This window comes from Sciurus carolinensis, chromosome 7 (genome assembly GCF_902686445.1).
Source record: "Sciurus carolinensis chromosome 7, mSciCar1.2, whole genome shotgun sequence".
NCBI classification, from domain to species: domain Eukaryota; kingdom Metazoa; phylum Chordata; class Mammalia; order Rodentia; family Sciuridae; genus Sciurus; species Sciurus carolinensis.
Window position 1 is genome coordinate 45,352,278 of NC_062219.1, and position 17,657 is coordinate 45,369,934.

The 17,657-nt window shown below is 38.0% G+C and overlaps 1 protein-coding gene and 1 pseudogene across 10 annotated transcripts in view; one reads left to right on the top strand and one right to left on the bottom strand.

The window, feature by feature from the left end:
- Positions 1–229: 229 nt before the first annotated feature.
- LOC124989203 (40S ribosomal protein S12-like) lies at positions 230–1,454 on the bottom strand (annotated as a pseudogene).
- A 6,421-nt stretch (positions 1,455–7,875) lies between these two features.
- Positions 7,876–17,657, top strand: part of Mcm9 (minichromosome maintenance 9 homologous recombination repair factor) — an 85,644-nt gene continuing 75,862 nt past the window's right edge. For 8 of the 10 annotated variants that reach the window (XR_007109608.1, XM_047559716.1, XM_047559709.1 and 5 more), the window contains exons 1-4: positions 7,876–8,130; positions 10,620–10,938; positions 15,319–15,635; positions 16,999–17,080. Coding sequence is in view for 9 of the 10 variants with exons in the window: in XM_047559716.1 (XP_047415672.1) it covers positions 10,635–10,938; positions 15,319–15,635; positions 16,999–17,080 (703 nt within the window). In the remaining variant the exon portion in view is untranslated. Of the gene's footprint in view, positions 8,131–10,619; positions 10,939–15,318; positions 15,636–16,998; positions 17,081–17,657 lie in introns of those variants that run through there. The other 2 variants (XM_047559710.1, XM_047559711.1) reach the window with 2 other exon arrangements.

A 17,657-nucleotide genomic window follows, 5' to 3' on the forward strand; every position in this document is an offset into this window, starting at 1 on the left:
AGGAGGAGGAGGAGGAAAGAAAAAAGAAATCTATGAATAGTCTTTATAGATTGTTTTGCTTCTTGTCTTGCTGACTTGGTCAGGCATTTTTAAACTTCCCAGTAGTTTTAGGTAAACTAGAAGCTAAAATAATGCACAAACACAGGGCCGATTTTTCTTAACTTTTAAATAGAAGGTGAAGCAGGAAACTTCTTTCAGGGAAATTGGTAGTATCTTCAGAAAGCTGCCTTCATTTTACTTTTTTATAATGCAATAGTTCCCTGTTATCTGCAGTTTCATAGTCCATGGTTTCAATTATCTGTGGTCAACAGCAATTTGAAATATTAACTAGAAAATTCCAGAAACAAACAATTCATGAGTTTTAAATTGCAAAATTTCTTCTGAGTAATGTGATACAATCTTGTGTCATCTTGCTTTGTCCCACCTGAGCAGTAAACTGTCTGATGTATCCACCTTGTATGTGCCTCCTGTCAGTCAGTTTATGGCCATCTTGCTTATGAGATTGACTTTCATGGTCTCACAGTTCTTGTGTTCAAGTAACCCTTATGTAAGAATGGCCCCAAAGTGCAAGAATAGTGACACTAGCAATTAGGATGCCAAAGAAGTTATGAAATGCTTGTACCTCTAACTGAAAAAGTGCAAGTACTTAAATAGGGAAAGAAAAAAAAAAGTCATATGCTGAAGTCGCTAAGATTTAAGGTAAGAGCAAATCTTCTATGCATAAACTGTGAAGGAAGAAAAATTCCATGCCAATTTTCTGTCTTCACACCTCATAATTAAAAAGTTACAGGCACAGTCCATGGTAAGTGCTTATCATTCACCTCACTTCATCTCATCACGTAGGCATTGTATCAGAGTGAGTACAATGAGATGTGAAGTAGGCTGTAAGAGAGTGAATGAACTAAACTATTGGGGGATGAGTTTTCTCTGAGAGTAACAGCAAATGCAAATGTGAAGGCAGGAGAGAATCTGGACTGAGATGCAACAGACAATATTATTTTTCTTTTTCTTTCTTTCTTTTTTTTCTTTTGAGCAATGTGAATGAAAATTTTATTTGCTCGTTTCTTGCTTTGAAGTACTCTTTGATGATATCCTTGGCCTGAGATTCTTTGCCATAGTCGTTAACCACTATGCAACTGCAACCAACCACTTTATGGGGTTTGTCTTCTCGATCAGTCTTACAAAGGTCTACCCATTCTCCTAGTTTCCTCTTGTCATCGACCTTAATTAAGTTGATTTGGTGCTCAGCACAAAGGACCTCACCAACTTGACATACATAGGCTCATTACAGTTGGATGCAAGCACACAAAGATGGGCCTGACTCTTAGATGGGCTTTGGCAGCTTCGCGAATTCCACGTGCAAGGCCATTGTGGATGAGGGCAGTCTTCAGCACCTCTTGTAAAGCAGTATTGACGTCCATTAGCCCTCCAGCAGCAAGGCCTTCCTCGGCCATGGCTGTGGGTTACGGGTGAAGCCGAATCTTGAACGAACCCAAGCCTCCGCCTCCCTGTGACTCGGCAATGGCAGGGAAAGAGCGACAATATTTTTAAAAGGCCCAAATATTTGCAAGGCCGACGCAAGAGGATCTCAGGGTTGAGGCTATCTGGGCAACTTAGTAAGAACCTGTTTCAAAAAATAAAAAAATATATTTTTATTTTTATTTATTTATTTTTTAAAGCTGGGTACGTTGCACAGTGGCAGAATGCTTGCCTAGCATGCTTGGGTTCTCAGGCTTGTTCCTCAGTACTGCACAAAGAGAAAGAAGAAAAACCTAAATATAACTTTTAGAGATTAAAAACTGTAAAGGCTAAAATATAAAATACCTTGAACATGATTAGCAGCAAATTGGACATTGCAGAAGAAAAGGTTAGTGAACTGGTTGGCATGGCAATAGAAACTATTGAAAATGAATCAAAAAAAAAAAAAAAAAACCTCAAAAGAGTACCAGTAAGTTTTGTCAGACAATGTCAAGTACCTTAATACATGTGTAACTGGAGTCCCCAGAGGAGAGAACCGGAAGAAGCAGAAAAAAATACTTGAAGGAATAAAAGCCAAAATTTTTACCAAATAGAATGAAAATTATAAAGCAGCATATGCAAAAACTCAACAAATCTCAACTACAAGAAACATGAAGAAAAATACATGAAGCCAAATCATAAACTGTTCAAGTTAGTGATTGACAAAACTTTGAAATGATCCAGATGGAGGAAAATGTTATATAAGGACAGTGTAACACAAAGATAACACATGACAGCAGATTTCTCACTAGAAATAGCACAAGAAAAATATAGTAGAACAACTTTATTTTTCCTTTTTTTTTTTTACAGTTTTTCTAATTGCCTCTTTTTTAACTTTTATTTATTTTTATTTTTTTCATACATGATATTAGAGTAATAATGTCTGTCTCAATCTACTGTCTTTCCCATCCCCACCCACCCCATCTCTTCCCTCACTCCCCTCTGTACAATCCAAAGTTCCTTCATTTTTCTCTACCCAACCCCCACAATGGATCTGCACTCACTTATCAGAGAATCTAACATTCAACCTTTGGTTATTTGGATTGGTTTATTTCACTTAGCATCATCATCTCCAGTTCCATCCATTTACCTGCAAATGCCATAATTTTATTCTTCTTTAAGGCTGAGTAATATTCTATTTTGTACATTTACCACACTTTCTTTATCTGTTGAAGGACATCTAGGTTGGTTCCACAGTTTTGCTATCATGAATTGAGCTGCTATAAACATTGTTGTGGCTGCCTCACTGTAGTATGCTGATTTTAAGTCCTTTGGGTATAAACTGAGGAGTCGGATAGCTGGATCAAATGGTGGTTCAGTGGAACAACTTCTCTAATATACTAAAAGAAGGGGGAGGAAGAACCCTTCACCCTATGGTTTCATGCTTGCTCCCTAAAACTATCTTTTGAAAGTATGAGTGACATTTTCAGACATACCAAAACTAAGCAAATTCATCACCAAAAAATCCACACTATAATAAAGGTTAATGGAAAAACTTTCAGCAGAAAGAAAAATACTATCAAAAGAATTTTATGTGTAACTAAAGTCTGGGTGGGAAAAAAGACAAAAAATAATTGAAATAATGATAGAGCACTGGATATGGTAACTAGATGAATAAACATTATTTTCTTATTATTTAAATTTCTTTAAATGATAATTGGCAGTTGAAACAAATGAACAACATGTCATGGGGACCTCTGTACAAGACATGTGGCAACAAGAGTGCAAATACTGGGAAGGAGAAATGAAGGTGTACTACTTAAAGTTTCTTATATAAGTAGTAATAGCACTTGAAGACAGTACAAAGTAAGTTAAAGATGTATTCTATAAACCCAATGTAACCATTAAAATAAAAAACAAAGAATTAACTAGTTGAACTCATAAAGCCTGAAATCTGGAGAAAGATATGAGGCCTGCAGAAAGAGGTCCTGAACTTTTGTTATCTGAAAAAAGTTCCAATGCCTATAAGATGTATATTAGTCAGGGTTCTCTAGAGGAACAGAATCAATAGGAAGTATGATTATAAAAAGGGGATTTATTACATTGGCTTATACAATCAGAAGCTGGATAGTCCACATGGCCATCCGTAGGCCGGAGTGTTGGAGGAACCAGTAGCAGCACAGTACAAGAGGCTGAAGCCTCAGAAAAAAGGGGATCGATGGTGCTACCCCAGTCCAAGACTGAAAGCTTCTGGAAACTCCCTGGAGAATCATGGGCAGAGTCCATTTTGGAAGAGTGAAGGAATGAGAGTCAAATGTCCTCAGGTGATTGCAGCAGCAATCAAGAACCCATTCAAGAAAAATCGAGTTTGCATTTGCTAAACATCTCAAAATTCCTCCAACCAGTTCCAAAAAGCTCAAAAAGCTTCTAGACCACATGAGCAGGTTAGTCACAGCAATGACCCTACTTCTCAGTGCCAATTTATGGTTAGTCAGCTTTTTCACTGCTGTGACTAAAAGATCTGATGAGAACAATTTTGGAGAAAAAATGTTTATGTGAGGGCTCATGGTTTAGAGGTCTCAGTTCATATACAGCCAGCTCCATTGTGGTGGGAGAGCATGGCAGAAGGAAGCAGCTCACATAATGATCAGAGAGCAGAGAGAAAGGTCTCCACTTGCCAGATACAAATATATACCCCTAAGCCACATCCCCAATGAACAACTTCATCAAGCCACACCCCACCTGCCTCCAGTTACCACTCAGCTAATCCCATCAAGGATTAACTCATTGATTAGGTTAAGGCTATAACTCAATCATTTCTCCTTCAAACCTTCTTGCAATGTCCTATATGTGAGCTTTTGGGGGTCCCCTCATATCCAAACCATAACAAGATGGTAGGAAAATTAAACTTGAAATCTTTAATGAACTGCTGATCTCCAAGTGCCAGTGAGTGAGCAAGAGGTTCTAAGAGGCTTGAGCATAAAAAGGTTCTTGCACTTGCATAGGCCTTACCTCCAGGAACCCCATCAGGTTCTCAAATAGAATATTGAAGAGAATCAAAGTTTCCCTCCTACCAGTGGCACTGGCTGAGGGACAGGAAAAGTAACTCCTGCTGGAAATCTGTCTAGATACAATCTCCCTATATTTACTACAGAGCAACAGCTGAAATCGGCAGGGGAGGACACTAGTGGAAGTCCTTTGCAGTTGGGGATGGGATGGAGATCACCACTGCTCTAGACTGTATCATGTCTCCCAACCCCAAATTCAGAGGGTTAAGACCTAGTCCACCATGTGAGTGCATTTGGAGATAAGGCATTGTTATAGTTTGGATGTGAGGTGTCCCCCAAGAGCTTATGTGTAAGACAATGCAAGAAGGTTCAGAGAAGAAAGGATTGGGTTGTGAAAGCCTTAATCCAATCAGTGAACTAATCCCCTGATAGGGATTAACTGAGTGGTAACTGAAGGTTAGACTGGAGAAGGTGGGACATTGGGAGTGTGGCTTTTGGGTATATATTTGGTATCTGGTGAGTGTAGTCTCTCTTTCTGCTTCCTGATCATCTTGTGAGCTGTTTCCCTTTGCTACACTCTTCCTCCATGATGTCCTGCTTCACCTTGATTCCCAAGGAATGGAGCCAGCCACTTATGGTTTGAGACTTCTGAAACCGTGAGCCCTCAAATAAACTTTTCCTCCCCTAAAATAGTTCTGGTCAGATCTTTCACAGCAGCAAAATAGCTGACTAAAACAGGCATCAAGAGTTAAATGAGGTATCAAGGTGATATCAAGGTTAAATGAGGTCAGATAGTGAAGTCCCGAGATAATAGAACTGACGTCCTTTGAAGAAGAGATACCACAGGGTGCTCGCTCTCTTTCTCTCTCTCTGATGTGTGAGGACACAGAAGATGATCACCTGCAAGCCAGGAAGCCAGCTCTTACCAGAACTGGCTGGCATTTTGAGCTTAGACTTACCAGCCTCCAGAGCTGTGGGAAAATAAATTTTGTTGTTTGGGTTACATACTCTATGATATTTTGTTATAACAGCCCTAGCAGACTAAGACAATCATCAAAGGAAAATAACAATATCAGGAATGAAAGAGAGGATATCACTACTGATTCCTTACATACTAAAAGAATTGAAGGATATGTAAAACAACAATCCCCAGGGAGAAAGGAGGACACTGGGTCCAGGGTGGGGGTCAGGGGGAAAAGGCGAACAGTGGGCTCTGGGCTTTCACCATTTCTCAGCAACAATGGGCTCTGAAGTTTCACAACTGCTCCCCCTGACTCTGAACTTGCACAGCTGTTTCCCCTGACTTCTCAACAGATGCATTCTGGTATGATTCGAGTTTCACTTAAACCCTATAAAAATCAGACCCCTCTTGTAACCAGTCGCCATTTTCTCCCTGAAAATGTGCATTCCGCTACTTAAAAAAGAAAGGCCATGCTGATCTGTTAAGGTCTGTCCCCATTTCAGTTATTTTTGCTTTCAAGGATAATAAAGCAATATTACAAACAAGTCCATGTTCATAAAATTAGATACTAAGATGAAATAGACAATTCCTTGAAAGACAAAATACTAGCCCTTGGAAATAGTGTAAATAACACTTATCTTTCAAAGAATTTGAATTTGTAACTAAAATTTTCCCACAATGAAAACTCCAGGTTGATAAAATTTTGCTGGTAAATTATAACAATTAAGGAAGAAACATCGATTTTACATAAATTTTTCTAGAAAATCAAAAGGAAGAGAAAACTTCTTGATTCATTCTGTGAAGTTAGCATTACCTGATAACAAAACAAGACAAACACATTACAAACTTAAAATACCAGCAAAACAAAAAATTAGATGAATACCCCAAATATAACATGCAAGCTCTAAACAAAATGTTAGCAAACAATATATAAAAAGATAACACATCATGAATGAGTTGGAATTTTTCAAAAAAGCAATGTTGATTTAATACTCAAAAGTCAATTTGTTTAAAGATCTTTCTTTTTCTTACAGAATAACCTTCCCACTGGACTTCATAGATGGTTTTTACAAAATGCAGGTACAACATCAATGCTAAAACCAAAAACAACAACAACAACAAACCCAGCTGCATTTCTATACATTAGTAAAGTCCAAGTGAAAATTGAAAATTTTAACTTGTCACTTAAAAAGCATAAAAAAGTATAGTTTTCCTCCCTGCCAGTACTGAGGATTGAACTCAGGGCACTTTACCATTAAGCTACATTCACAGCCCTTTCTTCTTTTTTATTTTGAGAGACAATCTAAGTTGCTGAGGCTGGCCTTGAACTTGAAATCTCCCATCTTAGTATCCTGAGATGCTGGGATTACAGGCGTGCATCACCTCACCTGGTTTAGGGATAAATTTGAGAGGGATAAAACTGACAAAAGATCAAAATATTATGGACAGAAATAACACCTGATGGAATAACACCTAAATGGAAAGACTTGTTCAAGTCATATGACTCAATATTGTTAACACATAAATTATTCTCATGTGGATCTATAGATTCAGTGTAGGTCTAATCTAAATCCCAGTTTTTAAAAATAGAAAATGACAATCTAACTAAAGTTCACAAGAAAACACCATGGATTCAAAAGAGCAGGCATTATTTATTTACTTATTTGTAAAACTAGATGAATAAATCACCGGAACAGAGTAGAAGGTCTAACATTTTTAAAACTGATTTTTTTTACATCAGTTCAAAGTTCCCTTTTTTTCCACATCCTGTGTGAGAAGGAGAGATCTTGGAACAAATGCCAATGCATATTCATACACAAAATGGTGACCTAAGATTCATACCTTGCACTACCTACAAAAATATTAACTCTAATTGGATCCTAAATCTAAATATAAAAGCTAAAATTTATCAAGTGCCATAGTGCATGCCTGTAATCCCAGCAACCGAGGAGGTGGGGCAGGAGGATGATAAAGTCATGCCCAACCTTAGCAACTTAGTGAGGCCCTAGAAAACTTAGTGAGACTGTTCCAAAAAAACAAAAAGAGTTGGGGATGTAGCTCAGTAGTAATTGCCCCTAGGTTCAATTCCTAGTACCAGAAAAAAAAAATCTAAAATTCTAAAACTTTTTAACAGAAAACGGGAGAAGCTTTGCGAACGTGGGTTAGGTAGATTCCTTGGATACACCAACAAAACAAACAAAACAAAACAAAACAAAACAAAACAAAAAACAAAAACAAAAACCTCTTGATCCTCCCCAGCGGCCCCATAGCGCCCCCTTCTCCAGTCCAGCTCCGTCCCAGCTGCGCCCCGCCCTTCACCCCGCCCAGGACCCTCCTCGCCCCTCCCCAACCCGCCCGGCTCCTCCCCGCTCCGCCCCACCGCTCTCAGCCCACCGCGACTCAGGGCGCGCGCCCGCCTGCGTCTCTACCCGGAAGAGCCGCCTGGGCTGCAAAGTAGAGGCGGTGCGCGGCTAGTCGACCGTCGGGAACGCAGGCCGGGCCGGGCCGCCGGCGCGAAGCTAACCCCACGGAGTCTGCGCGCCCCCGCGGCCGGAGGCGCTCCGAGCGGCCACGCGCACGCCCCGCCCCCACCGGCTTCCTCGTGCCCCAGGGGCTGCGGGGACGACCCCGCCGCCGGGCCGGAGCTCCCGCGCGTTCGGGAGTAGCGCGTCCCCGGCGACTTCTGACACTGCGTGTCAGCCAGTAAGTGACAGCCGCTGCCTCATTTCGCGGTGATTTATTCGTTTTATTTTTCTGTAGTTAGTTTTAAGTCTCGCGCACGTTTTTTCTAGTTCAGAAACTGTTCAGCTCTGATACCGGTCAGTCTAAGGAACTGCCCGGGAGCAGAGCCCAGTACGGGTCGGACCTGCGGAGGTGTCGAAGGGCAGGGGCTGAGGTTGAGCCCCTGTGGATTAGAAATTGAGTTTTTAGAGAAATTGAGTCTGGGAGCGGGTCGGCTCCAGGTTTGCCGCGCCGCCGGGCGGGCGCGGAGGAGGAGGAGGAGCAGCGACGGCGCGCTCCCGCGCGGAGGGGGCGGGTCTTAGCCTCGGCGCACACCCCCTCCGGGGGCGCGCTTCCAGCGGCGGGGCGGGGCGACCGGGATCCCCAAGCTTCTGCATTAGCTGTTCTTCTTAAAGCAAAAATGGTTCTGACCCCAAATATTCAATAAGAAAAAAAAGGAAAATGAAACTCCGGAGTCGTGCCTTAATCCTGTATCTGGGTGGGCGTGTTCATGGAGTAAACGAACTGCATGTGAAATATTCGATTAGTCAGTATTGCACAGATATTGAAAGAGTATGCTGTTGCCAAAAAAGGTGGTCCATAAAACGATATAAATTGATGATCTAACTAGGCAAAATTTAATCTGACCTTAATTTGAAACTTGAATCCCGCAGCTTCCTTCTTCCTTCTCTAAATGGTACTGTTTTTCAAATTGCTAAATTTGTGGCTTTAAATTGAATATGCATCTAAGAGAATCTTAGAGATTCTATTGTGGCCACCCTTGGGATCCCAACGGGTTTTGTTTGTTTTTAAGCAAAGACCACATCGGTGGAAGTACTTTGTGGTTAGTTCCTGCCAAGTGCTTTTCTGCTTTACACTCAGCTGAATTTTTATTACCTAAGACCAAATCATGTATGAGTGTGGTGTCCATAATTTACGTTCACTTATTCTCTACCATATAAATTTGTTCATCTCTCAATCTCATGCTGGCTATCATTTATAGCATATGTAACAGATATTGAGAATGCTAAACTGTAAACTTTGTAACAATTTTATTTAATCCTCATATTTGTACAGCCTAGTACAATAAATGTTGGATAAATCAAGTAAATCATATTAACGTACACCTCTTCTAAGGTATTTACTCCGTTTCCAAACCATGTAAGAGTTTGGACAAACATTTGAATATCTCATTTGTAACTGCCCCAGTGCAGCTACACTCCCACAAGTGTGATTGTTGCCTCGTTTAAATTTAATTCTTTTCTCCTTTGTGGTCCTGTTTGTATTGCATTTTTACCACTGGCAGAGCAGTTTTCATTTGATATGTCTTCTGGTTCTCTGAAGACATAGAGTCCCTTTTACTATGCTTTTCATTTGCTAGCATAATGTCTTGTGCATGGTAGATACTAGGAAGTAGACATTGAGTTGGTTTTATGCATAGGTGATTTGTGGTCTGACTGTATACATGAAAATAGAATGGGGTAGGCCCTTTTTATCTGCAAATCTAGATTTAGAAAGAAGAGGATGATGATTTCCAGGGGAATGAGATAGGCGAAGTATGGTATATGTTATGTTTTATTTCCAATCTTATTTATTATTCAAAAACTTTTAATGTTTCTTTCCTCAGTTTGTCTAGCTTTTTTGTGCTCTTTTTGTGTATGTAGTACTGGAGGTTGAACCCAGGACCTCTTGCACGCTAGGCAAGTGCTCTACTGCTGCGCTACATCCCCAAGCGCTTTTTTAGATTGTATTTTTGAGGCAGGGTTTCACTAAGTTGTCCGGCTTAGCTTCAAACTTTTGCCTCTGCCTCCCTAGTAGGTGGGGTTACAGGTGTATGTCTGTTTTTGCTGAAGTCTAGTTTTCCTAGGTTAGGAAGCTAATTCAGCTCTAAATATACATTTCTAAAGAAAATCATTGATTATTCAGGTTAGAACTGACTCTCTTTATATAGTGGGATACAGATGAAAATGTGTGTGTGTGTGTGTGTGTGTGATTAAAGAAAGAGAGGAAAAAATGATATGCTCTTCTTTGAATAATATGTAGAACCAGGACACTTGGAAAGACTCCACTGGCAGTGTTTAAGACATTATACTTGAGAGCAACAATATATGTATGTAATGTGGTCAAAAGTCTGTTATCTTTTATGTATATTATGTAAATTATATTAATAAAGGGTTAGTGAGGAGAAAGATTGGGAAAAAGATATGGAAAATATTTTGTATCGTTTTGGATTTCCATAATCAGTACCATTTATTTCTTTGGCGTAAATTTCACTTCTCATTTTTAAAGTACATGTTATTATACAACTAACTATAACAGATAATTTAGATCTAATTCAAGTTTGAATTCAGGTATTGTGATTATAGCATAACCTAAAACCAGGATGATTTATAACCAAAAAATCAATTTTGTTAATTTGTGTGAAAATCTTGAATATCAAAGATACAATACCATTTTTTCTTTTTATTTAGTAACCTAGGTTTAAGATGAACAGTGATCAAGTTATGCTGGTGGGTCAAGTGTTTGAGTCATATGCTTCAGAATACCATAAGAATGATATTCTTCTAATCTTGAAGGAGAGAGATGAAGATGCTCATTACTCAGTTGTAGTTAATGCCATGACCCTTTTCGAGACCAACATGGAAATTGGAGAATATTTCAATGCATTCCCCAATGAAGTGCTAACTATTTTTGATAGTGCACTCCGAAGATCAGCCCTGACAATTCTCCAGTCCCTTTCTCAGCCTGATGGTGCTTCCATGAAGCAGAATCTTCATGCCAGGATATCAGGTAAATCACTTTAAGAATGTTACCACATGTAGTTTTCTATGAAGATTTTAGGAAAATAGAATAAATGTGGGATTCAGAGCACTAAAAAAATAATTTGTATTTTTATTTAAAATACATATGTGTTGTGTACCTGCTGGTCACTTTTTTCAGATTAGAATGATTATCATCTCTGGACATGGGGTACTAGCCATCTGACAGAGGGGAAAGAGAAGAGTATGGAGACAACAGTAGTCATATAAATTCTCTATGTGTGTAAAATTGTAATCCCAAGTAGTTTTATGAGCATTTGTGACTACTGACAATAAAAAAAATTGATAATATAAGGATTAGAAAAGTGGTAGATCCTGCTCAGTGAGCTTCAAAACTATTTTAGGAAATTATTTTTATATGTTAAGATTAGCACTGTACTGTCCACCTGTCAGGAACCCAATACACTTTTGTTGAAGGATTGACAGATTAAGCATCTTAATTTTTAAGTAAGTACAGTGGAGTCATTAGTAACTTGTGGTGGCAAAACCATGTTCTTGAATTCCTGTCTCCTTGATCCTCATCTTCTTTTAAAAATGAGTTTTAACAGAGTAGATAGAATTGAAAGTCACTCTTAAGAATTTTAGAAAAGTAACACTACAGTGCAATAATTTTTCATTAGTTCATGGGAATTATTTCTGGGAAGATGTGTGGAATGATGAAAGGAGAAAAATGAATTTAGAAGATATCTGGTTAGAGCAGTATGCTGGACTTGGAGACTTGACAAACTATTCATTGAGCAGACTACCTCTAGAATCCCTATTAACCATCCAGTCTTTTTTTAAAATTTAAATTAAAGTATGTCCTCATTATATAAACTAATGAAAGAAGGTACAACCTTAGTCTATTTATGAAAAAGAAGGATTTGGTGAAATTGAAAGCAAACTTCAGAATACTTAAAGCAGCCTATAATTAAGTTGGAAAACACACATACCCTTTGTTAAAAAATAAATGTTTACCTTACAGTACGTTTGAGAAGGATGAGGATTTATAATCAACAGAAATGCTTACTATGATTCCACAAAGGTTAGAAGCCACTAGAGTAGAACTCCTTGGAGGCAAAATAAGATTCCAAAAGTCAGCAGAAGTTTGATTTAAATGAAAAACAGTTACTGCATTTACATTTGCCAGGCTAAAATTATGAAGATTATTAATCATTATGCATAAGGGCACTAGATAATCTCTTGCTGGGTCAAGAAGAAATGTTCCTTTTTAATGAGTTTTCAAAAGAATTGTTAAAAGAGGCTTTAGTTAGTGTTGTTGAAATAGTATTTAGGAAGTGATTCTATGCTTCGCTTATGTTTAGATACCTTCCCATGTTCAGTTTAAATAATGAAATTCTGTCTAAGTGACTCTGTCAGTTTCAGAATGATTTTAGCCTATTTTTTAAATTCTTCTCTAAAAAGAAATTGCACATTATGTTTACCTTAGTAACATTCATTCCATAAATATGACATGTATATGAATTTAGGTTCTTGGGAAACCAAAAAGAGGTTGGGGGGTGCTCAAGGCTGTGGGGGAGATATCTATATAGTTAAATATTTACCAGATGGTATATGTATGCCTACAGATACATACATATGTACAAAATCTGTACATATGTACAGAATTGTAATTGTTACATGATGCATGCCTCACTCAAGAAATGTGTAAGGTATATATTAACTCATAGAACACAGACTTAGTTCTCCTAGGGGGATCACTGGAGGTTTCAAGAAGAGAAGATAAGGCCAATGAAGGATGGAGGTGTCCCAAGAAGAATGAACAACATATGTAAATGATCAGGGCCTAAAATAGTCTGATTTTTGGTATATTGCACCTCCATCTTGGACTACAGATTAGGCATTTTATCGTTAAAACTCAGGATGCCTTTGTGGTTTATTGGCCTTAGGAACATGAAATAGTTTCTGACTTTGTTTTACCAGGATATCCAGGATATGCATTGAATTTTACTCTTTTACCTACATTTCTTTCTTTCTTTTTTTTTTTTTTTTTTTCTTTTACCTATATTTCTTATTTTGGCTTCTGGGATTTTTATTAGCCTAAAGTTTACTTGGTATTATCAGTGGTTTACATGAAAAGTAAGTAACAAAGAATAATATTCATGTGTCATTTAAAGCAGTAGTTTTCAAACATTAGTGAGCATCCAAATTATCAGGAGGGCTTGTTAAAACACTGATTGCTGTGCTCACCCCCAGTTTCTAATTGAGGATAGCAGGTGTGAGGCCTGAGAATTTGCATTTTCAGTAGCTCTCATTGATGCTGGTGCTGCTGGTCTGGTGACCTGGACCTAAAATAATCAATGTGGACATATCTCTATTTCAAAAATTGCTTTGATCTTTTATCAGGGAATGGGTCAGAGAATGATAAAGGTTTTTGTGTTCAGCACTAATAGTAGCTGAACTCCTTGTGATTCAACGGGGATAATTGAAAAGCATACATAGTAATATATATAGGAAGAAAATTCTTTGTGTCAAAATCCATTTATTAAAAATAAATTGACCTTTAAAATGGTATCTCAGCCTTTTCCAATAGTTCTAAAATTTTGACTATATATGGCCAGTTTGGCTTAACATTATTTTGCCTTTGTCTTTTTATTATGAAATCTTAAACATCATCGTGTGAAATGAAAGAAAAGAATCTGAAGACCCAGAAATGTACTCACCTTTGTTACCCTTTTTAAATAAAAGTATATTTACTTTACTATATAAAATAAACCATTTAATCTATCATGCTTTAGACTAGAAAAACAAAACAAAACAAAAATAACACCTTATCCTAACTTGTACCAGTTGCATGATTCAGTAAGATGTACACTGTTCTTTTAAGATTTCTTATTTGAGAACATTAATGATGACATATTGCCTTGTACTATAAAAGTGCAGAAGATAATTATAAAAGTTAATTTTATTAGAAAATCAGTTGTAATTGTTTACATAGTTCTTCTTAAGAGATATTATAATTGATTAGACACAGTATCCTTACTAGGGAAGAGCAGCAAGGGACTCCCTTATTGTGCCTACCCTTTAGCAGGGACACAGAAGGGAAATCTGAGAATGTAGGGGAAACATACGGCTGGGCCCTCTTCCTGACACCTACAGTTTGCCTTCTTTCCAAGTGTGCAGTAGGTCTCCAGCACACTTTCTTGTGCCGATTAAAAAAAAGAAGAAAAAAGGGGAGGAGGTTCATGTAGACTTGTCATGGTCTAGCATAATGTGGGCCTGGAACATCATCTGCAAGTATAAGTTGTTCATGGAACCAAAGAGTACCTTCCTTTTTATTCTTCTTGGGTAGAAGTTTCCTTCAGATATAAAAAGGCATTATTTATGCCATTGTACATTCAGTTGATGAATGTGCTAGGCTCTACCATTTATGTATGTGTGAGTAGGCTAGCCTGGACTACCTTCTGATGATTACTATTATTGTTAGGCTTTTATAGTACATATATCAAAATGCTCACCATAGAATCTTAAGGTGTTAATGATACCTACTATGGTTATTTCTCATGAGTTTGGCAAATCTAAATGATTACTCTTTGGTGTGCACAGTAATCAGGTTTTGAGCCACTTAATTCTTAGGACATGCAACAGACCACAGGTCATGAACTAGTTAGTGTAACAAATGCTACCCTAATAAACATGTTGGGAAGTAGCCTTTGACCATGACAACCAGCATCTTTCCACTCCAGTGATGCATTGCAGCCAAATATAAAGGGCATTTCTGTGTTAGACTTTTCTTTGGCATTTTGTAACTTTTCAGTTCCCTGGTTTCTTGTTTGTTTTCTTTTTTACGTTGAATAGCACAGGTTTTTAAAGGATAAAGTGATGCTGTGGGTAAACTTCTAGGTAAGTCAAGACCTGGAAACACCATCAGATTTATGTTATTTATAAATACTGAACTTAACTGGGAAGAAAAAAAAAAAAAAACCCAGTCAGGTAGCTCTTTGAAACTTGTTGGTTATTATGCTGTCATTTCTTTATCTCTCTGTTTTGTGACTTACTGAAAGAATCATCAACTTATTTTATGTGTGGCAAGTTGCAATATTTTCTTTGTGAAATATGATTACAATTACACCCCATATTTAGATCCTACTGGGATAGACCTTTTATGAGAATCAATTCTGTTTGTAACCCTGGTTATTATAGCATCTTGATATATGCTTTTGAGAGTCCTTTGAAAATTGTTATTTGAAGTTCTTTCTATTTTCTTAATTGAGTTGATGATCTGATTTTTTTCTTTAGTAAAACAAAAAAGATTTCTTTCCTGAAATTGTAATTTCTCCCCCAGGAAATATGGAGAGTATATCCATGGAGTCAAATCTCAAGGTGTAAGTTGGTGTTGTTTTTCTGTTAGGGTTGCCTGTCTGTCCTGAGCTGGTGAGGGAACACATCCCTAAAACCAAGGATGTGGGACACTTTTTGTCTGTCACTGGGACAGTGATTCGAACAAGTCTGGTGAAAGTGCTGGAGTTTGAGCGGGATTACATGTGTAACAAATGCAAACATGTATTTGTGGTCAAGGCTGACTTTGAGCAATACTACACCTTCTGCCGGCCATCCTCATGTCCCAGCTTGGAGAACTGTGATTCCTCAAAATTCACCTGCCTTTCAGGCTTGTCTGCATCTCCAGCCAGGTGTAGAGATTACCAAGAAATTAAAATTCAGGAACAGGTAAGTGATCCAATAAATGAGAAAAATAACGAAGAAGTAGTTTTCCATTGTGGTCAAATTGCTAGGATTAGGGAATACAAAATGAATACACAGACTTGTGTCATCATTTTGTGGAAGATCAAGCTTAAAACTGTTCGCACATATATTAGAATATAGTTTTTAGATGTAGAAGCCATGAAATAATTGTATTTCTAGATAGAACATTGCTAAGAAGATATAGAATAACTTAATAATTACTAAGTATGTTGATTCTTAAAATGAATATTTAAGAATTCTAAAGGGACAGGGGAAAATTAAAGTGATTTTAACTGGTTGGTAAACATGGTATGTGTAGCAGGATTCAGGGTTTTGCTTCAGTTTTATTTGCTTGTGCCAAAGAAGGTATCCTGTCTAACAAAAGTGAGCATGATTTTCCTTCACTAAACATAGAAGTTTATTCTCTCATCTAAAATAAGCAGGAGATAGACAATCCAAGGCTAGTATATATTCTCCACAGTGATGAGGACTCGAACTTTTTTTCTTTTGCACCACTCTTTTTTGTTGTTGTTTTGGTACTGGGAATTGAACCCAGGTAGCTACATCTCCAGCCCTTTTCATTTCCTATTTTAAGACAGGGTCTCACTAAGTTGCTTAGAGCCTCGCTAAGTTGCTGAGGCTGTCCTTGAACCTGCAATCCTCTTGCCCTAACCTTCTGAGTTGCTGGGATTACAGGCGTGCACCACCACACTCATCTTCTGCACCTCTTTTAATGCAGGATTTCTATCTTATGGTTTTCTTGTGGTCCAGGATGATGGCTACAACTCCATTCTGTCTGTATTCCAGTTAGAGAACAGGAAATAGGAAGCATGGGCAAATATACCTACCATCTCACCAAGTCTTCATTTTAGCAGTCTCCTATAATATATCTGTGTATATCTCATTGACCAGAACTTAGTCATGACCACACTGAGGTGAAGAAAGCCTAGGAAATATCATTTTTTGTCCACATGGCATAAAACTAAGGAGTACTCAAAGGGACTTGGTGATTTGTCCCAGGTCATATGACTAGAGATCAGGAAAGAAATACCTCTCTTTTCTGAATAAGTAGCTTTGTTATTAAATTTAGCAGTTGGAGCATATATTTATTTTGACCATCTAAAAGGAGATATTTTCTATATTGGTCCTTTTACTCCAAATTTAGTGAATTTTAAACTGATAGTGGGTACAATTTTCAAGAAAAATTCCTTAAGTCCCCATCATAATTAAATTGTATGACAATACCAGAGAAATAGAAACAGTAATTTCAAATACTGCTGACTTCTAGATCCTTATCATGTATTTAAACAGTCTTAGTATCTGTTTTCTGTTTTCCTTTTCTTGCTAGGTTCAAAGGCTATCTGTTGGAAGTATTCCACGATCTATGAAGGTTATCCTGGAAGATGACTTAGTAGACAGTTGCAAATCTGGTATGAACTTTTTTTTTTTTTTTAAATGAGATGGAGTCATTGTGTTGACCAGGCTGGTCTTGAACTCATGGACTCAAGTGATCCTCCCACCTCATCACCCCAGTTTCCTGAGTAATTGGGACTAGAGGCATGCACCAACATACCCAGCAAGAATGAACTTTTTAGCTTCTGTAGGCAGTCCTACATATTTATTAGGAAAAGTCACCGTATTTTCCCCAAGATCACTGCAAGAGAATATAGAAGCTTAATTGTTCACCCTTGAGAGTAGAGAGTGGCATGGAGGTGGAAGGTCATACAAGAAAAGAACTGAACTAAAACTTAGAGATTTAGCCTCACTGCTTGTTTTATAGACAAAGAACTTCTTGCCCAAGGTCACTTAGAATGTTAAATGGCAGAAGTATGAATCTAGGTCCATTGATTTCTATTCCAGGGCTCTCTTCAGTGTGCCATAGCTTAACTGTAGCAACTCAAAAATACCTAGGGTTGGGCTGGGGATGTATAGATGAGTGGTAGAGCATGTCTAGCATGTGTGGGGATTGTCCCTCTCTCTCTCTCTCTCTCACCCCACCCCAAAGAA